The sequence below is a fragment of the Chelonoidis abingdonii genome, chromosome 7, assembly GCF_003597395.2.
Source record: "Chelonoidis abingdonii isolate Lonesome George chromosome 7, CheloAbing_2.0, whole genome shotgun sequence".
Lineage (NCBI taxonomy): Eukaryota > Metazoa > Chordata > Testudines > Testudinidae > Chelonoidis > Chelonoidis abingdonii.
In genome coordinates this window covers 88773443-88797675 of record NC_133775.1, presented here as the reverse complement: position 1 = coordinate 88797675, position 24233 = coordinate 88773443, and the positions used below count along the sequence as shown (strand labels likewise).

Sequence of the window (24233 nt, the reverse complement as noted above, 5' to 3'; positions counted from 1 at the left end):
AAGACTGTCTACAGCCTAGTGGTTAACTCACTGCCCTGTGATTTGGGGAACCCATGTTCGAGTCCCTGCCCTACCTAATTTAGAGTAGAGTTTTTCCTCCCTGATCACTCCAAATGAGGCAGCTCAAGGACTTCATCCTGGGTCTCCTATACCCCAGGCCATACTCTTATCCCTGGGATGTCGAGATTCAGACTCTCTCTTTTCCTGGACCTACAAAATTGATGTTTCTGCATAATTTTTTGGTTTAGACAAAACATCGGTTTCCACCAGGAAAAAGTTAATGAGCAACATTTCCACCAGCTCTAACAGTGCTGGTTTTGTGGTGCATACAATAATCCAACAGGAACTGGGCTGAGACCTATTTGGCACAGCCTACGGAATTGATGTTGGATGGGAATGATTTGCTGGTACTGTTGAATGGGGATGGATTTTCAATAGAAAGATACTTGTTTCTGCTTTATCTGATGTTATTTGCTACAGAATAAGGTTCTTCACATCCCACTCCGCAGCAAACACCATCCAGTGAAAGCCAGGCAGCCAGCTGTCCTCTCCTTAACTTTCATCAGAAAAAAGTAACATTGTTTTTTCAAATTATTAAGGGAGAAACAAACCCCAAACAAATAAACCAAGAGCATGATTTTATTATTTTGCTGCATGTAAAGTCATTTATTTGTGCCTTGTCAATAATTTAATTCATCCAAATCTGTTTCTAAAATAGAAGTGAAATTTGTAATTCATTTTAAACCATTAGATATAGTCCTGCCCTGTGCACAAACAGGAGGAGGATAGCTCAGGCTGTATAACTCATGAAAATATGTACTGGATTCAATGGGACACCACATAGCAGAAAAGATATCATGCTAAATGAATGCTGACCTTAATTAATATTTGTGGGGGGTTATATACACTGTAAGAGCCTGACATTTATAGGTCCGGTAATTACTTTTCTATTATAATATTTCTGCACTGAGACCTAGGTCATTCGTTTACTCATAAAGGAACACGTCCCAATTTAAAAAGCATTTCCATTCAGCCTCTGATTTTGTTCCTGGAAATAACTGTGGGTGCAAATAACTGGATGCTCATTTTATTAATTAAAATATTTAAGTGATCTGCATCTGCAGATCCTGAGTGCAAAAGCAAGGTTCTTTAAAAAAAAAATCTGGTTCCATACATTCTCCCAAAGCTTTAAGGTCTTTGTGAAATCAGTTATTAACACTAGGTCAACGTAGTCCAAGACATCACACTAATCTTTTCATCATCCTCAGCGAGTCAGTGAGGGTCATAGTATGTCCTGTTTATAAGGTATTTATTAATGTCCCTGACCACCTCCTGCAGATACATAATAATTTCTTCCTCTGTATTCTGATTTTTTTCTCTCCTGTTTTAAAATGGCTCCCAGTTGCCTTTCCAATCCCCCACTTTGTCTGCTGTGCTCTGTTATCCTGGAAATGTAAATCCTATTGTGCCTTCATTCTCATTCTCTCTCTCCTTTTGTGTTTGCAGAAATCACATTCATTTCATCTTTCATTTTCTCCAAGTCTTAAATTGGATAATAAGTATAGCTGTAATTATTTTACAATAGCCCACTCTCATGTCTAAAGGCCAGATCCTGGCAATGACTTAATGCAGGCAGACCCCCACTATCAGTAGAGTTCACTGTGGAACTCCTTGGAAGCTCTGCTTGCACAGAGTCCTGCTTCTGTAAGGTGTCCCAATGACTCCAATGCGGAAGAGCCACATGTGCGTTCCCAGTGCAGTATTGATGCCTGAACAATTCTTAAAGATTTTAACCAATTCACTTCCGAACCATTATAACAGCAGGGAGCCCATGGCATAATATGTATAATAAAAGCTGATGGAGAAATACTACTGTTAATACAGCATGACTAATCCATATGTTCTAATTGGTAGGTAAAATATGTGAAAGCATGTAGTGTCATTTGGAAAACACTGGGTGTTTACAAGAAACTAGGAACTGAACTTGACAAATAATTATAGAAGACAAAAACCCAGCCCACACTAATAACTAGATATAGGCTTTTACAATGTACTTGAAAAACTGTTTTAGTATCTCCTTATATGTGGGATTTTGTATATTCATTCAGCATCAGCGTTTCACTTTTTTCCTTAAGTATCCTCTATATTTTTTACTAGCCAATAATTATTTTGTCTGAACTTCATTCCCTGATAACAGCAGACTCATCAATCTCCACAGTATTCAACAAGCAAGCATGCTCAGGAAGCAAAATGTTCAGGTTTGAGAAAAACAATGTCATGCCAAACCACTGATTTTAATTTACATCCATATCCACTTTTTCCATTATGAAGAGCTTTGAATTACAGTAGTTGCACGATTAACAAATATTCCCATTTGACAATGGGTTATTCCAGAGGCACATGCACAGTAATGTACCAGGTTGAGCACTCATGCTGTGTCTTCAGTGAGGGGCACAGTGCCACACAACTTGTGGGAATAGTCTGTAGAAATTTCATACGTTCTCCCTGGCGGGTCAAAAATTATTGTGTGTGTAGGGGGTGCACGTGGATGTATGCAAATAAATGTGCATTTCTCTGCCCGCTGTGCACTGTGTTTCTACACCAATGAGGACGCATGTCTCCTCCCACATCCTCAAAAATTAGAATAGAAAAGTCAGATCATCAGCTGGTTTAAAGGAGCATAACTCCATCAACTTCAGTGGAGCTATGCCAATTTACAACAGCTCGCAGTCTGGTCCTGAAACAATATCCTGCTAGTCCTCACTTGGAGCGAGCCTCTAACTGTGCCCTTTGGACTCTTGGAGCTCTGCAGACCTGCTCACCTCTTGATGCTGAAACACTGTCCGTGAGATTGCCAGTATTGCCAACCCCAAATGTTCAAAAATCATGTGTCGGTCTCACTAAAAAACATGAGATTGGCTTTAAAATCATCAGATTATATAAAAATAATAGATTTAGTGAGGTTGTTTATTTGCCTTCTGCTTTTTGAGCCTTTAGGGTCACATTTTGAAGCTTTCTCCACAGGCATGAGGATTAGAAACTTACTTTTTCTTCAAGAATGAAGGCTGAAATCATTACATATCCACTTGACTCCAGGAGCTCAGGCTTTAAGGAAAACAATAATTATCATGAGACTTTTGACAAAAATCATGAGAGTTGGCAACACTGGATTTCCTAGTAATTATGGCTCAGTCCAGACCTCTTTTAGGATATCCAGAAAATTTTATAACCAGTTAAAACTCATATCTTTGTCTTCCATTGTGGGGTATTCCTTTGGTGTCAGTTCAGCCATAATGACTTCTGCAGATGAGCCCAAAGCTGGAAGGGGTTAGCTAACAGGTCCATTGCTCTCTTTCCTCTCTGAATTAGTCTGTTCTTGGATTAGGAAGGCTAGAATCACAGCAGAAAACTGAGTGACCATCTACTGCCCTGAATGATCCTTGCCATTCCTTACTAGTAAGAAACACTCAAGAGCGTGTGGCACTCCTACTAACTGAGATTGTCAACACCTCATTTGCAGAGACAAGTCTACCTACAGTGCATGGTAGTCCAGCCAGTACTCAAAATGTCATCAATCAACACAATTGGCCTCTCTCAGCTACTGCCCAGCATCCCCCCTCTTGTAAGCAGATCCATCACTCCCATTCCTGAGCAAGCTAAGTGGGAAGATTGCCAGGGCCCACCTCTCACGTCACGTAGACACTACTAATATCCTTTATGAAGAGCAGCTGGCTAAAGCTGAGCCTGAGTGTGACTAATAACCCCTCAATGCCCGCTAGCAAAGGGTTCACTGTTCTGTAACAGCAGGTCTGGCAAACTCACTACTCCAACCACACTGCTGTCATAGTATTCACCCGAAAAGGGTCTTGCTTTGGGGGTCTAATGGAAGCTCACATCACACCTCCTAATCGTTGTGTGTCATTCCAGCTGCCACATGGAAGACTACCTCATGCTTGAAATGAGGGTGGAGTAATGAGGTGACCCGTGTAGTCCTGGGTACCCCGAGAAAGTGTCACACTTGGAAAGACTGATGCAATGCTAATGAAGAGAGGGATGCTCTTTGAAGAACCTACCACCTCTATATAGCATCACCGTGCCTTTAGAGAGTCCATAGCCTGGGTGTCCACCTGAACTGTTCACTGCTTCTGGATGACTACCTCCTAGTGTTAGATTCAGACTTAGCCACAGTGGTGCATGGACGTCTTACATCCAGGTTTGACAGTTATCCTTTTCTGTATCTAAGTTTGAAACCAAGGCCTGTTAGAAAGTATAATTGTTTCAGAACCCAGCAGCCTGGCTGCCCACTAACACAGGCCACCAAGAGCCCATTGTCCTCAGGTTCCACTCTGCACAGCTTCCTGGTGAACACGAAGCCTAATTAAAGATCTCAAAGCCCTCCATGGACTGGCCCAAACTGCTTGGAAGATCCTGCAACATCAAGGCCTCCCATGACAGCTGCATTCCACTGGGTCAGTAAAACTGTCCCTCACAAGGGTGAAACTCCTAGCAGGCAGGCTCACAAAGATGGAGCTGACCCCAATGGACGGTAAATGATCACAAACATTGGCACCTTCAGAGCAAAATACAAGGCCCACTCCTCCAGCCTCCTCTTCCCACACCAGCAGCACAAACCAACCAGCTAATGCCTTGTCTCTGCTGACAGGAGGGGAAAGAAATACATACATTTTCATATGTACACTTCAGAATGTGGAGAATTGTTCCGATATCATGATGATGGGCACCATATAGGAAAGAAGGAGGGACTGCGAGAGAGATGAAATAGACAACTCTAAAAAAAGCAAACAAAAAACCTAGCACCATGAACAACTATGGCACCATATAAATTAACCCATCATCGTCTTCATGGTGACAGCATGTACTGCCACCCTCTCCCAGGAGGAAAAGGAACATCTTTTGTATAGAGATATTCAATGCAGCCTGACGTTTTGTTTCACAGATGCAGCCACTGAGCTACCATTAGTCTATTATGAATACTCCATTCAGGCAGGCACAATTACAGCTCTCTAATCAAGGTGCCTTTGATCACAGCAACCCCGTTGTTTCTGGCTGCTTTTAGTCCCACTGTGTTCCCAGCAAGTGAGCCTGTGGCTGTAAAACCTACTTTTGAAGTTGTCTTTTGTTTCCCCCTAAATATACACGGTGTCTTCCTCTGCTGAGTAACGTTATTAACAAGGCGGGGTGTTCTGACATGCAGTTTTGCTCAACATAACTCGTGTTTGGCAAGTGCATAACCTTCCTCAGCTGTGCATTAGCCATTTGTGGAAGTATCAAACAATGGGGAGAGAGAGTTCTGTGCATCTCCAAAAGAGGAAAATTACCTTGTCCTTTCTAGTTTTACATAATTCACATCAGACAGGGACTGATTCTCATCGGCTGTTTTCTTGTTCTTTTCTAAAGTGCAGTGATGCAAGGCAGATTAAGTTGTCATAATTACCAGCATCTTTTCTCCTAACACTGTTAGGAAAACCTTTATGTCTATGGCAAATAAACTCTTTCAAATCAGATGTAAATAGAGGGAAGTGGGAGAGGGAGACTGTCAAAGGATAGAAATCAGACGATTTCTTTAACACTCGTTTTCTTAGATCATTCACATGATGACTGACTCATAATTGATGATGGCCTAGGATTGTGGGGTTAGAAAGAAGGAGCAAGGAGTTCAGATTACACTAATTAGCTTGGTTATCCATCAACAGTCTTTCCTGCTGCCCCTTGGCCCTGTGCAGACCATGGACTAACGAGTGAGAAGTGCAGTAAATGGTAACATTTGTCTAGATTTGAATTGGTGGGTGAGTTTACGGAGGTAGAAAGCTGCCAGGAGCTAGTATTGGCCATGTTACGAGTGGTCTCAAAAGTGGGGCAGAGGGAGGGAAGCACAGGAGGTGTGAGGGAGTGTCCATGGACAAAATTAGCCAAATTGCAGCCAGTGATTAAGAGCCACGTGAGTATAATCGCAGGGACTAGAAAAACAAAAGCACTCATTTCAGCAGCTGTCCAAGAGCAATGACCCATGGCAGCTGGAAGCACAGCTCCTCAACAAATGCTACGAAACTGTAACTGTGCTACAGTGCAGGCTTGTCAGCATTTTTGAATGGAGCAAGAGACACACGTTGGTGATTCTCTAAGCCTTAATTGCCCTCACTGAAGTTGCGCCGAGTTCAGTAGACATCGTCCTAATTAAGTGCCATTTCCTTCAGGTGCTAAATAAACCCCATCCTTGCCTTGGGCATCCGTGAAAGGTTTGCAGTTCCTAAATGGCAAAATTTTTCTGCTGAACCTTATCTGTAGTTAAATTTGACCCTCTGCATAGATTTGTGAAAACCTTCAGTCTTTATCGCTCCTGAGGTTTTACTGGCACCAGCATCCAAAATCTCCTCTTCCTTGGGTAAAGAGTGCAGTATTCCTGCTGCTGTAGCCACCATCTGGAAAGCATACAAAGCTGTGCTGTTAAAAGCTACATCATTACATGTTTGCTGATGGGTGTGTGAGAGGGAAATATTGGCGGGGTGGAGTGTTCAAAACTAGGGTTTGCTTTTAACCCAACTCTGGTTATAATACTATTTTCTGCACTTGTTTTGTAACCTAGCTTAACTGGCTGCAGGCAGTATAACCACTGGTGGTGTGGTTAAAAAAAAAAAAAAAGTAGTAGTGAATAAACTAAACTATATTCCCCAAGTGAGAAGTGTGTAAACTCTATTTACCAGGTTTACCCTCGACTATGCTACTGAGTATAATACCTCTACATAGCAAGTATAAAGGATTTGTGATGAAGACAGAGCATCTTTTCGCCTTTCTGCCTCATATACTTATAAAAATTTTCACTCCAAAAACTAGCTAAACTCAGTGTTGAGGGCGCACAGGTATTATTTCCTGATAAAAATGCTAAAAAGCATGGAATTCCTAAGTTAAGACAACACTCCAAGTACTAGCCTGTTACCATCATGACACTCCAGCATAGTAACACATTAATATCCTCTCTGCCTAACTCATGTTCAATTCAGCAGTGCACATCAAAGTACTGAAAATTTTTCAAAATGAAAGCTTAGATTGTGGAGCATCCACTTAGTGACAACATAGATTCCATGATGAAGATATTTGGTAATCATTAGAAAGAATATGGAAGTGGTGTAACCAGTAGGGTTGGTACATCAGTGAAGTTTAGCTTTTGCCAACCTAGAAAGGAGTCAATTAGCAAATTTCATAAATCAGAAATGTATTTAGTAGATATATCCTAGAAAAAGTTATCTGTGAAGAAACAAAAAATCTGAGGGACCATTTAAAAACGATTATGGCTCAAACTAATTGGCAGATTTTCAATTATCTGAAAATTCTCTCAAAATTCATTCTGTATTTTAAATACTCCTTGTTCTGTACATTAGGGGAAGATACACTATTTTATTCCTACATTATGAAGAGGTTTTTGCTGCTTAAACCCCTGCCACAAGGGCAAATATTAATGTAATCTTAACTGTAGAGACATTACAGCATCTCCATTATAGAAACACACACCCATCCACACATTTATGTAATAAATAATACTTTTGTTTTCAAAAGTATGTAGTAATTTTGGATATCTTAGATTTTGGGTACCTCTTGTAGGCACCAGATAGAGTAGGTTAAAAAATGAAAAAATTTCACAAAAAAATTCAAAGTGTTGATCTAGTTCTGAAAGATTCAAAACAGAACAATTTGTATTTTTTTTCCAAAATGGTTTTACTTTTCATATTTTTTCTCTTTCTTTCTTTCCTTTTCTGTGTTAAGTCTTCCTATCCACCAAAAATTAAATACATAAAATTAACCATGTCTAGGGTTGGGTATTTTAACCCTTTTTCAAATTTTTCCTTTTTCCTTTTGCTGCTTAGCAAATTTTTGAAAACTTTTCCAACTTTAGAAAAATTACAAAGTGGCAACAGTAAAAAGTAAAGGAACAATGACATGGACACCACTCTTTCTATTGTAGTGGGGAAAAAAGGAACAAAAAGAGTGACTAAAAGGAAAAAAACAGAAACAAAATTTCACAATTCTAAAATTTGAAATTTTCAGTTTTGGTGAAAGAACTGAACTTTTTGAAAATAAGCAAAAGCTTTTCAATAAAAAAAACGGTTTTATTGAAATTTTTTTTTCAGAAAGTGCTGAACACCTACCTATGATAACTGGACCTTTTTTGTCCCAAGTTCAGCACCCAAAAAAATAGCTCTCTGTGATCTGTTTATTTAGGCCCACGGTCAACAAGAACAGGCAGAGTATTTGCAGATATTCTACATATTAACCTTTCCTCTGAAAAATCCAGAACACATACGTGTCCCATATCTTTTCCATAAGCAAGAAATTAATGTATTTATATATATATATATATACGTGTCTGGTGCAGAGGCAGATTTCAGAGGAAACTGTGATCAGAAAGAGTTGTTTAAACACATGCATCTCCCTGAAGTTATTTGCTGAAAGTTTGTGGCTCAACACACCCTCATTTTCCCTGCCCTCCTCTGATGCATTCTCTTCTTATGGTTTCCAGTTCGAGTGAGGGGTTCGGCGTGGCAGAGAAGATCGCACTGCTCACCTTTATCTCGGCGGTTATACTCATGACCATCCTGGGGAACTTACTGGTGATGGTGGCAGTATGCAGAGACAGGCAGCTCAGGTGAGCCAGCATGGAAGCCCACTCAGTCGCCTCCTTTAGGAGAGATTTTACGAGGACCCGGCCGGGTAATTTGCAAGGGGGGCAAAAAACAAAACAAACCCAAACCCAGACAGCTAAGAACGTAAAACATTGTGATAAAGAACACTCTCTCCTTTCTTCTCCCTACCACTGAAGTCATGGCAAAGTCAGACTCCGAAATTGTTCCCAATGTGTCTGGCCTCAGATTTATACTGCAGAAGTGTGATCATTTTTATTATCCAATCATTATATTTTTAGCACTCCAGGCATCAAAAACAGATAAATCACTTGCAGAAAGCCAAACAGGGGAATGCTGGAGAAGCATTACAGCACCTTCCCTTTCCTTTTTGAGTTCCTTTTAAACAAAACATGTCAGAAAAATGCAGGGAGCAGGAGTCGGGTCTGTCACAATTAGCGTGTTACCAGGGTGCAGCGGGGCATACAGTGGGGTTTACAAAGGAGCCTAAAGAAGTGAGGCACCCAGCTCACAACAGACATTTGGGCACCCTCTGAGATTTCTTTCAAAACCTCAGCCAAGATGGGACGTGCTTTCTCTAGTGATAGTTGATAACCTTTGGATTCTGCGAATGTACCTCCACGCACCTGAATGAAAGCACTTCAAAACCACATTTCTTCCATCCAAAGCCCCACCTGCCCCAGCTCTGCTAATGCAGCTCTACCCTGACGTGCAGTACTTCCTGCTACTCCAGCCCTGAGCTTCCAACACAGCTCTGCCAATGAGTCTAATCATGCAGTCATTACCTTTTTCAACTGTCTTCACTAAAAACTGAAAGAAAAATTCAAATGAGTAATGATTAACATGCAGGTAATAAAATTAGAGACCAAGTTTTATTAAACCCTATTAATTCTCCCCGTAGAACAGGTTACCTAATAGTGTACAACTTATGAAGAGGACAAACAAGTCATACATGTGGACTTTGCTTCCATGATAAAGCCTGCAGGTTATCTAGTCTGGTGAGACTCACTCAGTCACTGGACAGGGATATGGTAAGCCGAGTGTTTCCCCTGCTAGAGTAATAGCTGGGGAACCTGCTAATTAGCAATTCGTCATCTGACTGTCAGCTTCTGAGAGCTCCCATCCTGATACTGGCAGGTTAGCTCTAACAGGCTGCGTGCAGCACTGGAGGTGCTGAGGAAAGTCTGTATGTTTCACAAAAGTCTCTTTCTCAGTCCTCCCCCAACTTCTCCTTGGGCATTTGCTCTCCTTCCACCTGTCCTGCATGCCTTAGAAGACATATTCCAGCACAGTGTTGTCACCAACCCATTTCCTGAAAGCCCAGACCTTCAACATTATCCCGTCAGAAGTTCCTGTTGGGTAATGCTCACCCATCTCCTGGAAGCCCAGGGCTTTTATACTGTTACCATACTGCCCCATCTCCTACTTTGCTACCATCTTCAGATGGAACAGGGCTTCCCCAGAAACAAAATGACTTTTCTTCTGCAAGTGAAACTCTTCGCAGGTTGCTAGAGCCCACTTTCCTTAGGGAATAACAGGATGGGAAGGAGAAGAAGGTGTGTTTAAGAGTACAACTTTATTGCAATCAGAGGTGAGACTGCAACACTTGCAGACATATCTGAGCTAGGTTTGATCTACCTAGCACAAATGACAATAGCAGTGGAGCCGTAACAGCATGGGTTAACTGCTCAAGTACATACCAAGAATCTTGGGTGGGCTTGTACAGTGCTGCTATGGCTTCACTGCTATTAGTACTTACACGAGCTAGATCAAAGCTAGGTTAGGTAAGGCTAGGGAGGAGGAGGAGGGATAGCTCAGTGGTTTGAGCATTGGCCTGCTAAATCCAGGGTTGTGAGGGGGCCATTTAGGGCAAAAATCTGACTGGGGATTGGTTTTGCTTTGAGCAGGGGTTGGACTAGATGATCTCTTAAGGTCCCTTCCAACCCTGATATTCTATGACTATGTCCTGCAGTCACACTTCTGACTGAAGCGTAGACAGCCCCTAATACACCCTGGTAGCTATAGAAGATGAGCCTTGACTCTTCGTGACTGCTTGAGAAATGAGTGGTTTGAGAGGGACACACCCAGGCTTGATACTTTTTTTTTAATATTTATGGTAAGACTAGTGGGATAAAGAGGAAATCAAACATAGAGGCTACAGAGCACAAGGAAAACAAGAGAAAATGTTGAGGCTTTCTTAACTTTTATTAAGAGCCACTGAAAATGCACTCAGCTTGAGTCTATATGTGCACAGTGCTGCATTCTGCACACACAGAATGGAAAGTAGTGCATATAACATGCCAGTTTGGTCACACAAACAGGCATGTGCATGTCCAGTTGCATCTTTTGTGTGCACAGGTAGAAACACCCATGCAGTCATGCAGGGACCTTCTGAACAATCACTCCCCAAACCAGGGAAGTAATTAGGGACAACCGTTTAAAATAGTTCAGAGGTAGGTTAGAGGACCCTTTAGAGAACAGTTGGGTCTATCTGCACATGGGATGTCCTGCTTTGAAAAGTCCCACTGAGGTTTTTTTTAATATATGTCTTGTAGGAAAATCAAGACCAATTATTTCATTGTCTCACTTGCCTTTGCGGACCTGCTGGTGTCGGTGCTGGTGATGCCCTTTGGAGCTATTGAGCTGGTTCAGGATAACTGGATTTATGGAGAGATGTTCTGCCTGGTCCGAACATCTCTAGATGTCCTGCTCACCACAGCATCAATCCTTCACCTGTGCTGTATCTCCCTAGACAGGTATGAGCAGAAAGACATGTATAGGTACATGTTTTTGCCAGCCATTTGTTTTGTCATGATGGACACCACTAGGTCTTAAGAAAAAGTAACATATCCAAGGGTTCTTTCTCAGCTCTGAGGCATGTATGAATAGGTTGTATAATGTATAGCACAGCTGTAAACATCTTATTGTAGCAGCTAATGGAGAGAGCACACTGAAGCTTCATCAGTGTAACAAGAGTTGAAGAAAGGTATTATTTATATTGAGTGAGCTCATCGCCGCTAGTGTAAATTCTGTTGACTTCAGGAGGTGAGGTTCTGACTCAGTATCTTGCAAGAACCATGTCCTCTGTTTCTTAAAAAAGAGATATTTAAAACATGTATTACAGAAGAGACTCCCAGCAGCCACAAAGGGCTTTTCCTTCTTGGTGCAGCACTTGGTACACTTTTAGTAGGAGTTTGTCTTCTTCTGAAGTATCAGGTATTGGTCTGGAGGCTGGATTTCATTATAATGAATCTTACATCCCCAGGCATAGATACACCAAATTACTATCCAGCTTTATATTCACAGTGCCGTCTCCTTGACATATGTTTAAAGTGCATTCAGTACTGCTATTTCTATTATTAGCAGCTGTATAACCAGATGAAAATTATATTAATGTATGATATATTTTGGCATATTATTACTAGATTGTAGAAAAAAATACACAGCAGCACATAATGTTTATAATGCTTGTTATTCCAAGACATCCTTGGTCACTTTTAAACTTCACTTGTGGTGATTGCTAATAAGTACAGCTGATTTAACAAAAAAAAAAAAGGCAATTTTTTTGGTAGGATATTTTGAAATATTTTTGCTTTTTCAAAATTTCCTGCAAAGAAATTATTTTTTTCTACAAAAACAAAAAATAAACTCCTCCCTGAAAACCAAAACTTTTTTCACTGTCATTTTTTTCTCCAGAAAGTATGTTTTGATTTTTTACTTCCAGTTGTTCATTGAAAAACTACCGTAGATTTGTTTTGACCTCAATGAAAAACATTGTATAAAAAGTTTCATTGTGGTTTCATCAGAAAATATTTTGAGATTTCTTTTTTTTTGGACCAGATGTACTAATAAGTAAGGGTGAAGTTTTGCATTCTACGTTCTGAGAAGGAGAGAGGAACTTTTTTGATTTTAATGACAACTAATATTTAACGTCAACTAATTGTGAGGACAACTAATATTTATGTAGTCTTTTGTCAAAAGATTCCAAAGCCACCTACATACTTTGCAAGATATTTAATACGCTGAATTCACCACTAAAATGCAGCTTTTCTTTGCGGTGGGACACAGCAGCTGTTTAACACTACACAGCAACCCCATGCAACAGTTCAGAGTGGCAAATGAAGTAATAGTGTATCTGAATGAAATGGAAGAGGATATTTTGATAGCCAAGACATATTTTCTGTCTTGGAACACGACCTGGAATTCAAGATAGCTAGCCTGTGAAAATGAAGCATTAAATCTGAGGGTGCCACCTGAGACGTTCATTACCTCAGGGCAGTTCACAGACTTCCATTTTTAGCTGATTATCAATCAAGCAGATGTTAGGCATTGAGCTATGAAAATTGAAATTCCTGATAAACATTTGCCAAGTTAGCGAGTTAAATCCTCCAGCCTTTAATTAAACCCAGTGGGTCATACAGACATGAGAACACCAAGGCCATTCGGCTTCCTCCTGAAAAAAGTTCTGAGACAATCAACAGTGAAAAGGGATCTCTCCTCACTATGGGTTTTTTGCCTCTCTTTGAAGAGCAAGGCTTTACTCCTTTAATCTAGACCCCAGGCTCTTGTGTCTACTCCGCAAGAGGGTTAAAGGAGTTAACAGAGCGAAGGGGAGTCAAAAGAGGACAACTGGAAGGTAGCAGCTCCTCATCCTAATCTTACAACTTCTCTGTGGCAACTGCCACCCTTACTCATATGATGGAAAATACCACAAATATAATATTATAAAGTACTGGGGTTTGGACCAGCATAAACAGAAATGGGAGCTCAGTAGTACCACTTTGTGAGGCACCGATCTGAAGCTCATCATTAAAGATGGGGGTAGTAGAGTACAACAGACTTTTTCCAATCGCAAGGCTGAAGCACAAGCACTGAAACCATGTGAAAGTGATGGGTACCACTATTTTGGCAGTAGATGCAGAGGATGCTGTTGCAGTACAATAATTCAGTGCAGTTATTGCATATTGCAGAGTGTCTCTCTGTGTGTTTATTTACAGTGCTATTGTTATGTGTATTATGGTGATATCTAGAGGCCCTAGGATCAGGCCTCCATTGTGGCAGTTATGTACAAACAAGTATAAAAGGCAAGCCCCACTGGGTCTCTGGTGAATTCAGTCTGGTGGGGCCTATGAAGCAGGGACTATACTTCATTTTTGTACAGTGCCTAGCTCATTCAGATACAGCTGCTTTGAGATTGTCCATTTGTATATGCATTCTGGAATGAAGTACTTCAAATAACTATCTGAAGATTTAGGGTGAGAAAGACAGAAATACTCAGCATGGGCCTAACTCTGATCTGGTAAAACACTCATTGACTTCAGTGGAAACAGAGCTAGGCCAGTGCTCACTTCTTTTGAAAACACCACTCTTAAACATTGTGGAATGGTGCATCCTGACCCCGACTGAACTACCAGACTAAGGGCCTCATCTTGCAAAGTAAAGATATCCATCAGCTTCCCATTGGCTTTGGTGAGATTTGAGGGTGCTCAGCAGTCCACATGGTAAGGTCATCAGAAAGAGGACCATTCCATTTAAATGATCAGCCAAAGAAACAGGAGGAAAAAGGCTTGTACTTCCATGAAACAGTTAGTATCTTGGTTTTGCAAATTTCATATAGTGTGGTTTTCAACCTATCACTTACGTAGAATAGTCTTCTTATTCTTTTAGAATTTAAAATAAATTTTAATAGAAAAAGGATATATATATTCCTGGTTAAAGAGTCAAAGTCGCCTAGACCAGGTGCAGAACTGATGGAGAGAAATGAACCATTTTGGAAACCTTGGGATTTGCAAATTCCAAGAGTTGGATGCCACCCTAAGTGGATGGGCCACAGTAAAATCATTAGAAAATCTTATAACCGTCTGCTTATGAACTCACTGGCAGTTATAAACTGTTATAAACAGCAGAGCCCCAGGAGAAATCCCATAATATGTAGTCACAGGGAAATATTAGACTAAACAGCGGTGTAATTGTTTGAGAAGAACCAGAAGGCGCTCAGAAACTAAATGAATTATGAGTGCGCTGAAATTCTATCCATGTTTGAGAGTTAGGACATAGAGATGCAATGACTGAAACAGAAGGTCACAGCTCTTCTCCTTTCTTTTTGGTGTCGTCAGGCTGGTCACTGCCAGATGCTAGGCTGCTGTTTCTGGGCATGCACTCTTTCTCTCTTGCTCTCTATACACGTGCTGCTCTGTGTACAGTGTGTGAAGTGCTTTGCTTTGAATCAGAGGGAGGTGAGGAGAAGTAAGCTCTCTAGGTTGGCTGCTGAATAAGTCTGACACTGGTAATTATCACAGCATTTATCTGCCGCTCGATGCCTTCATGCAGAGAGACTGACATTTCCATGGCACAAGTCCTGTGTCTGCTGAGAATTCCAAGTAATTCTCTGGCATTGTAATTATCTTGGTTCTCTTTTCAAAATGACTTTAAATACCTGCTACAGAAGTGACCACTACAGGTTGTACCATGACCACCAGAGCACTGTGCAATGCTGTTCCTCTCCAAAGGTACTTGGACTTGCCATAGGATAATGAGATTTTTTCTGTCTATGCATGACATATGCCCCTCTCCCTCCTCTTAGATCTCATTATGGAATTTCACCTGGAAAGTTACCTGGTCTGACTCCATGGATAAAATCCTGACCTCATTGAAATCAATGAGTTTTGCCATTGACATCAAAGGGGCCAAGGTTTCACTTAATATTTTTTACGCGACATGTTATGTGTCCCAGTGCGAATGGGTTCAATAAACCCTGTGCTCACCTACAGTGACAGTCTCATCTGAAAGAGACTAGAGGACATTCTGGCTTGTGAGGAGTGGAGAATTCATAATCAAGTTAGCTGTCTTTAGCTGTTTCCATTCAATGAGATTCTACAGAGATGAGACTGTTATTTATTCTGTGAAAGTCCCAGTCCCAAGAATAACAGCTGTCAAGCTGACGAAGGACGAAGTCACCTATTTTAGCGAGCAGATCCTCTGTGAGAGGATGTGTCATTATAACCTTTCCACCTATAAGAACAGCCAAAGGAAATCACATGGCAGTGGATACTGGAGTCCTCTCCATAGTTAGGTTCGCAACACTACTGAGATGCGTCAGACATCTCTGGCCAGATACCTAAGTTTAGTGAAATGCAGATGAACTCTTCTAAACTGCCACAAATAAAAACAGTATGGAAGTGAGTCAGGGAAAGCAATTTGCCAGCCCTCTCACCTCAGAGTAACCTTTTTGCTAAGTCTCTCTTTTGCAGTCTTCTCCCTCTCTCTAGAGAGGAGTGATGGAAACTGAATTTTTTTATTAAATTTATTACAGCAATTTTAAAAATGTAGCATCTTTCTGCTGCACCCTCTACGTGCTGGATTCATTTTAAAGCAGATTGGACAATGCTCCTCCGAGTGTGCTGCAGGGAACACTCCTGCATGGCAGGTGGATAAACCAAAATGACCATATGAAAGTCTTTTTCATCTCTATTTTCTGTGTTCCTTTGCGTCATGAGACTTTCCTTCTTCATTATCTGCCATCATCTACGCTGTATTTGTGTGTCACTGACTCATCACTGTGATCTGGCAGCTTTCCAGAAATCTGGAAATTCCCATATCCCCAACCCATCTGTGCTACAATAGGCAATGGCGATCCAGTGCACAAAATGCCGTTTGCAGATTAAAAAACCTGAAACCATTCATGCACCCCGGGCAAAATGATTAAAGACCAAAAGCACATTAACTTCCTCATGAACATGTCCATTCAAGATTTGGATATGAATGTTGGCTTCTTATTTGGCTTATCTTGTACACAGCTCATTGATTAAAATGAATCTTCAGGCTTCCCTCTCCACGTCCCATATTAGGAGTTTGGACAGAAGAGCAAAGGGAAAGCAAAGACTGCCGTAGGACCCCATCTACACGAGGAACATGTGTAACTGTGTTTAGGGTATAACATGGATACAGGTGCAGTAGTAATGGTGTTATCTGCATAGTGCCAGCTCTCCTTGCTCAGGGGATATTGTGAAAGCACTGCAGCAGGGCTGCAAGGAGTGTTTTAAACTCCCTAGGGTGAAATCCTGGCAGCAATGAAGTCAATGGCAAAATTCCCATTGACTTCCACGGAGCCAGGATATCACTCCTGATATTCATGAACATTCTAAGTGGTCCTTAGACATTTTATGACTTTTGGTAGAGATGAATTAACTTTCACTTTCAAGAAGTTGGCTCCTGCTCCAAACCTCCCTTACAAGAAAAACAATATAAATTTGAACTAGGAATTGGTGAAAACACTGAGATTCATGGATCCATTTGACAACTTGGGGGCTGCAAACTGTATTTCTCTACTCTTAAATTTGCCATTACCTTATTGGGACTACGCCAAGGGAAGTGTTCCTCCCTTGAAATAAATTTGCCAGTTTTGAATGTTTTGATCTGGGAGCCCCTGGAGTTGGGCAAGATGGAAATTTCAGTGTTGCTTCACTTCTGTTCCAGAAGCGAAAGGTAAATAGCCCATTTCTCACACATATTTTTAATAGAAACCACTAAAAGAATTCCACCAGTTCCTTTAAATTCTTTAATATTTTCATTTCAGATTCTTTTTAATCATTGCAGAAAGACCACAAAATATTATTGTGGGACTGCTACAGACTAAAAGAAATATGTACACCGTACCATGCATTCTAACAGTAATTAATGACTGGACACACCCACCATTGTGTAATCCAAATGCACTGTGCGTGCAACACTTGTTGTTATAGAAGAGATCTAGGAGTCTCAGAGAAGCTTCTGATTTCTAATCACAGTTCTAAAGCTTTCACCTGGAACTTGGCCTTCAGGCTTGCAAGCTTTATTTCCTCTCCCTTGTACAAACATTACTTGAGACTTGAAAAGGTTTCTAAGTAGTATGATCTTTGCAGGGTTCTGCAGGCATTTCAGCCAGCTCTTCAGTCTCACTCAAAATGTTCACTTGGATGCTGTTGGAGAAACTTAGACGGAACCATTTTACGTTGTAATGTGCAATTCTGTCAAAATTGAAAAGCTTCATGAAATCAGGTCAATTTATCTGGAATTTGGTTCTGAACAAAAACCCAGAAAAAAAAGTTCTGACAATATCAGAATGTCCCACTTTTTCAGAATGACACATTTTGATTTTTCTATTTGGAATGACTTTTCATTTTGTATTGTGTTATACAAAATAAACACTGATGAACCTCTGATACCCTGTGAAATATTATAAATATAAGTATCATAAAACAAAATAAAAATCAACATCAAAAGTTTCAGTGTTGTCAAAATGAAACATTCTGAATGACCCAAAACAAGTTTTTTTTTCAGAATTTTCCTTCCCAGAGAATTTTGAAATTTTTGGTTCTCTCTCCAATTTGGAACGAAGCTAGATTTTGAAACCTCTAAATCCTTAGCGAAACAAAACTTCTATCTTCCACACAGCTCTAGTTAGAGCAATGTTCCTTTGCTTAATCTCTTACCAGTGAGTTCTCAAAGTTGAGGTTTGAAGTTTCTTGGCAAAGATGTGGATGTTTAATTTATCATTTTTTCCCAAGAGAATATTGAATCATGAAATTGTGGTTAGAGCTGCAAGTAGATGAGGTGATCATGAGGGACGGCACTGAAAAGATAACAGCGGCTATGTAAGTGCCAGGATTTCTGTTCAGGGGAGTATGACTCAGCCTAGCATCTAGGCACAGTTTATCACTGGTATTTCAGCAGCCCTGACAGCTAGGTTCTGCATGAACACAGATTATGTCCTGGCACATCTCATTGGGCCTCTTTTCTTACAAGTTTCTCTTGACAGGAGCACTTTTCTCTTGTTATTGTTTCTAGCTATTGCTATTCCATTCATTCAGACTTCACTGGAGTTTATTTTTCTAGCCAATATTTTTCTATGATTCATAAATCCCCTGCCTTCTGTTTATTTTATGGGCATACTTATATTTTTTAGGACATAGCATTGTTAAGCTAATTCTCAGAATCCACTTTGGAAAGTCATTCTGTTGATCACTTCAGGAAAGGGCGGAAGGTGTCGCTTTACAAGACTTTTATTTGATAAAATCTTGTATCTCTTTTCATTACTGTCTCTGAAAAATACTCAAATGAGTTTGGCATTGCCTTCAGGTGGGGAAGCAACAGAAAGAGATGACATGACCTTGGCAACAAAATTTAAAGAGCAGAGAAATGCAGAGACTAGCAGAATGGTCTCGGAATAAACTGTTTTTCACAATGTGTCAGAATTTCAGTGTTAAATTGAATCCAGATTTTCTTACCACTGGGTTATGCTGTCTGATCATCTCTTTTGTGCTGGGGAGAGAATTAGACCTGAATATTTATTTATCTCTAGTATTTTTTTATGTATGCCTAATCACCTGCTTTAGATGTCTGTACAATAAAAACAATGACATCACTTACAAAGAGACCAAGGAGAAATAATAAAATCTTTCAAACACAATTAACTTACTAGGACTAGCAATTAGCTCCTTTCATATATGCCTTTGCAAGCCAACTCCTTTTCGAAAACTGATGGGCCCTACATACCAGCAGACCTGGACTCTGTTAGACCAAAGAAGAAGCAAGTTCCAGAGTCAAGGGCCCTTTAATGAGGATGCTTTGCCAGAAGCTGTCTCCTGTTTAAACCCAGGGATTGTTGGCCCAGTTGCCCTTGTACCCCACATGAAGAGGGGCACAACATAGGAAGACAGAATCCAAGCCATTTAGGGCTTTATAAGTTGAAAACAACCTCTTCATTTGCATGGGGAGTGAATTGAATGTCAGTGTAGATTTGGAGGACAGATGTAGAGCTCTCCTCAGCAGAGGCACCACTAAGCAACTGGGCCACTGCTCTGCACTAGCTGAATTTCCTAATGGTCGTCAGGAGCAGCCCCCTACACGGAATGCCCTGGAGAGGATAAAAACAGCAAGGTCCCACCCCAAAACTTCTCACTAGTCACAGATGGGGAAAAACCCACTGATGCTGCTTGGATAGCCTGGAGCAGGTGGGGATCCAACAAGAACCTCAGGTTGTGAACCTACATAGCGAACAGCAGACATACGCTCCCTATCAGTGGAGCCAAAATAACCTCGGTCATTGCACCTAGCCTGCAAGCACTGCTTCAATATTGTTTGGCTGGTATCTCAGTCAGCTAAATCCACATCCAAGTTTAAATTTCTGTTAGGCACCGGATATGTCGTCTGGCTGCCCCAACTAAACATTTGTAGGTTCGCTATACAGCATGCCGCATAACAGATGTGTGTGTATATAAGAGCTAATGTTAATGGAATAGAAACATGTCATGTAATAGTGGTCTCCTACTGCTAAATAAATGCTCAGGCAAAACAGATGCATCTGGGGAGTGTTGGAGCAGTAGAATGACAGTTGCTCTTTGTGCCATGTGCAAACATTAATTAACGTTAATGTAATGTTCAAACATTAAATTAACACAATCGCTTAATGAAATGACGTTCTGGAGCCTTAAAGTGCAATGTGCCCTACAAGAAGTCAGTAATATTCAATGGAATGTCTCCTGAAGAATTTTTCCCCTTCATAACAGGTTGATTTTGAGGTCTTCAGGAATGTAGGTAGGAGTGTAAGCATTGATCTTTTTTTTACAGATGAGAAAAGGGAGGCATAAAGAGGTCAAGTTACTTGCCCAAAGAGGGTGTGAGTGGCTGAGCTGTGGTTAGAACTCAGGAACTCCTTGCACACCGACCTCTAGACAGTATATCTCCTTCTCAAAGCAAGTTAGAAAGCAGCTTATTCATAACACTGCAGCTTAATAGATAGTGCTTTGGGGAATCATCTGATTTCCGACTTGCTGAAAGTGGGTTATTTTTGGAGAGTTATTTTGTTTTAAACATGTACTAGTGAGTAATGATCAGCGATCTGACTGTACGGCACACCTTCCATCTGGTACCATTTAAAATCAGTCTATAAATTCCCTATCCCCTTTCCAGCTACAAATGAACCCTGCCTCTTACAGCATTCACTTGAAGCATAACCTGTGTGAAAAGAGAATGGAAACTTGGGGGAAAAGAGGAGGGCAAAGTAGAGTAAATTAATACCATTTACAAAGGTAAGAAGACATGACACGTAATGTTAGAAATGTTCCATAATAGCGTTCAGCTCCATACTTTCTTTGCTCTTTAGGAAAATTAAGGCAATGGCTGCAGAATTCAAGGGCTGAAAGTATAAAGAAAAATAACAGAGCAGATGGTCATGGCACAGCTTGAGGGAAGCAGTGTCTTTTACTAATCTTTACAAAATCCCTAGATATATTATAAATATATTTTGCTGCTATTGCTGCCAATTTCCTCCCCTTCCCCCAAGGGACTACGATGGAGTCTTCTGTCTCCATTTGGCAACATGTATTTGTTTGTATTAGTAGCTAAATTACCCAGCTCCAATTAACTGTTCTCTTTAGGATTATTCCCCAGAATAATTATCTTGACACCAGAGGGCCATTATTTTTCTAACAAGGGTTTTCATTTTGTTAGATGAAATCATTTTTGGACATCTTCATTCTTGACCAGGAATTGACAAGTGCTTTATATGGAATACTGGGGGGCCGTAATGTGTGTTTGCTTTGCAGGGAAAAGGGGAGGTTGTTTTACTTATGTCATAAACAGATAGCTACGGGTTAATGTTTCTTTCACCTATAAAGGGTTAACAAAGGGAACCAAACACCTGACCAGAGGACCAATCAGGAAACAAGATTTTTAAAAGCTCAGGGAGGGAATGTTTGGGTGTGTGTCCCTTTGTCTGTGTCTCCGGTCTGTCTCTCGGCTATGAGAGGGATCTTTCTATCTTCAAGCTTCTAATCTTCAGTTTCCAAGTTGTGAGTACAAAGGTAGAAAAACAATAGGCTTTTATTGTTTTTTTGTATTTACATGTGTGTAGTTGCTGGGATGTTTAAATTGTATTTCTTTTTGAATAAGGCTGTTTATTCATATTTTTCTTTTAAGCAATTGACCCTGTATATTGTTATCTTGATACAGAGAGCATTTTTATGTCTTTTCTTTCTTTTTATATAAAGCTTTTCTTTTTAAAACCTGTTGGATTTTCTTTTCTAAGTGAGGCTCTAGGGGATAGAAATCCCTGTGCCAGGATTACGGTCTCTCTCAGGGAAAGACTGGGAGGGGGAAAAAGAAGGAGGGGGGAAGGTAAATTGCCCTCTCTGTTTTGTAATTCAAGGAGTTTAAGTACAGTAATCTTCCAGGATAACCCACGGAGGGGAAGCCTGGGGAGGAAGTAAAGAGAAGACAAGGGGAGGGGGGTTATTTCCCTTTGTGGTAAGACTCAGGGCATCTGAGTCTTGGGGTCCCCCAGGGAAGGTTTTGGGGAGACCAGAGTGAGCCAAACACTGGAAATTTTTGGCTGGTGGCAGCACTATCAGATCCAAGCTGATAATTAAGCTTGGAGGTTTCATGCAGGCACCCACATTTTGGACTCTAAGGTTCAGAATTAGGAATTATGCTTATGATAACTCAAAGATGGAAGAATCTGGTAATTTGGGGACGATCTCACACCTCTGTGAAGCCACTTACATCAATAAAAGTTGATCCAATTTTACATTGGCATAAATAAGTCGAGATGCTGCCTTTTAGATTTCAAATGGTAGCGGAATTATTGACTCAAAACTTTATCTTCTCCAGATTTTTTGTTGAGAGAGTGGTGTAAAATGTTGTGCTTTACTGGACTAAAATAAACAAAAACCTGCAAATGCAAAGAACAGGGTTTCTTAAGTAGCCAGATTATTACACAAGTTGTGACCTGCAAAGAAAAAATGTACTTGACGCAGGCAAGTGGGAAAGAAGAGTTTTCCAATGAGATTGCTCTTTCTCTGACTGTTCTACAAGATGGCTGCATAAACCAGTGCACTTCATATGGAGAGAGCCTCCAGGAATTTCCTGGCTGTTGGGGCATGAGGGCACAATTGGCAGGTGACTGTTAGTCTAGGTTTTGCTATGCCTTGGTGTATTATGCTGGCTGAACATGGTGGCTTCTCAGGATAATGTGAACATAAATTGGTCCTAGCCTGCTATACAAAGCAGATCGGAGCAGGCAATACTGCCATGGAAGGGTGTTCAGACACCATGTACACAGCCTGCTTGTATGTGGCATGGTGTATGATAGTATGGAGGCAAAACAAACAAAAGTGACAGACTTTCTATCCTCTCAGCAAGAAACTACTACTTTCCCAGACACTTTATGGGGATTTTTGTTTTAACTGATTCAAATGGAAATGCAATGTATTTTCCTCAGTCTAACTGTGTTCATAAAACATGTGGTACATGCATGGTATATGTACATGACAATACATCAGCAGATTTAAAATACAAAGAACACTCAATGGACCAGCCTGTCTAGTAGAGGTGGGTGTATAAGTGCCTGACTGTTGTAACTAAGGAGCAACCCTCATCACAGTATACAGATATGCACAGCTCAAACAAAATTGTATTAGAAACTCTGGGGATAAGTAATAATGTAACCGATGCTCCATGGCCTAGGAGTGTCTGTTACATTATTATTATTTTTTGTATATCAATTGTGCCCAGGGACCCTAATTAAAGTCAGGGCTTCACTGTGTTTGGTGCTGCACAAACACACACCATGATCTACACTTTCCACTTCCATGTCCCACAATGCTCCCAGCCAGCCTGAGTCACGAATATGCAGAACCCCTTCATTTTCCTTTCTCCCTTCTGTGAGCCTAGCAGGCGAAGGCACCTTTGCAGTAACTAAGACTGCCATCCTGTGAAGGTTGGTTTGCTTATCAGGCACTGTATTTTCATTTTCCTTTGGTTTTGCAGGGTTTTTTGGGGGAAAGTGGTCATGAGGGCAAAGCAACTCCTATATAGCTTATATCAGTGTTTCCCAAACTTGGGACACTGCTTGTGTAGGGAAAGCCCCTGGCGGGCTGGGCCAGTTTGTTTACCTGCTGCGTCCGCAGGTTTGGCCGATTGCAGCTCCCACTGGCTGCGGTTCGCTGCTCCAGGCCAATGGGAGCTGCTGGAAGCGGGAGCCAGTATGTCCCTTCCAGCCTAATGCTCACTTCCGCAGCTCCCATTGGCCTGGAGCAGCGAACAGCGGCAGTGGGAGCGGCGATGGGTTGACCTGCAGACGTGGCAGGTAAACAAATTGGCCCAACCCGCCAGTGGCTTTCCCTACACAAAGCAGCATCTCAAGCCTGAGAAACACTGGCTTAAATCATAGCAGCAGGCACCCGTGACTCAGGATATATCGCTTTCCCTGGCACAGTCTTGGGCCAGCATGACAGCTTCGGTGTTCTGCAGCAGAAATTCATAGAGAGAAATGAGGGGGTCATAAGTAGATAGGTAAGGTTAATTTTCTTTTCCTGTAAGGGTGGACAGGGGGGAATCAAGCACCTGACCAGAGGACCAATCAGAGAACTGGATTTTTTTAAAGTCTGGAGGGAAAGGAACTCGGGTCTTTTTTTCTCCCAGCTATGGACTGAAACAGCTTTTCTGCTAACTCCAATCTTCTTTCTAATATTCTACTATCAAGTGTGAGTACAAGGAAACCAAGCAATAGGCTGTTATGTGCTTTTGTGTATTTACATGGGT

At 41.0% G+C, this 24233-nt stretch overlaps 1 protein-coding gene across 4 annotated transcripts in view; it reads left to right on the top strand.

The window, feature by feature from the left end:
• The window catches only part of HTR4 (5-hydroxytryptamine receptor 4), a 241880-nt gene that overhangs the window by 107153 nt on the left and 110494 nt on the right, over positions 1-24233 (top strand). For all 4 annotated transcript variants that reach the window (XR_012656299.1, XM_032794387.2, XM_032794386.2 and 1 more), the window contains exons 3-4: positions 8534-8659; positions 11210-11410. Coding sequence is in view for 3 of the 4 variants with exons in the window: in XM_032794387.2 (XP_032650278.1) it covers positions 8534-8659; positions 11210-11410 (327 nt within the window). In the remaining variant the exon portion in view is untranslated. The remainder of the gene's footprint in view (positions 1-8533; positions 8660-11209; positions 11411-24233) is intronic.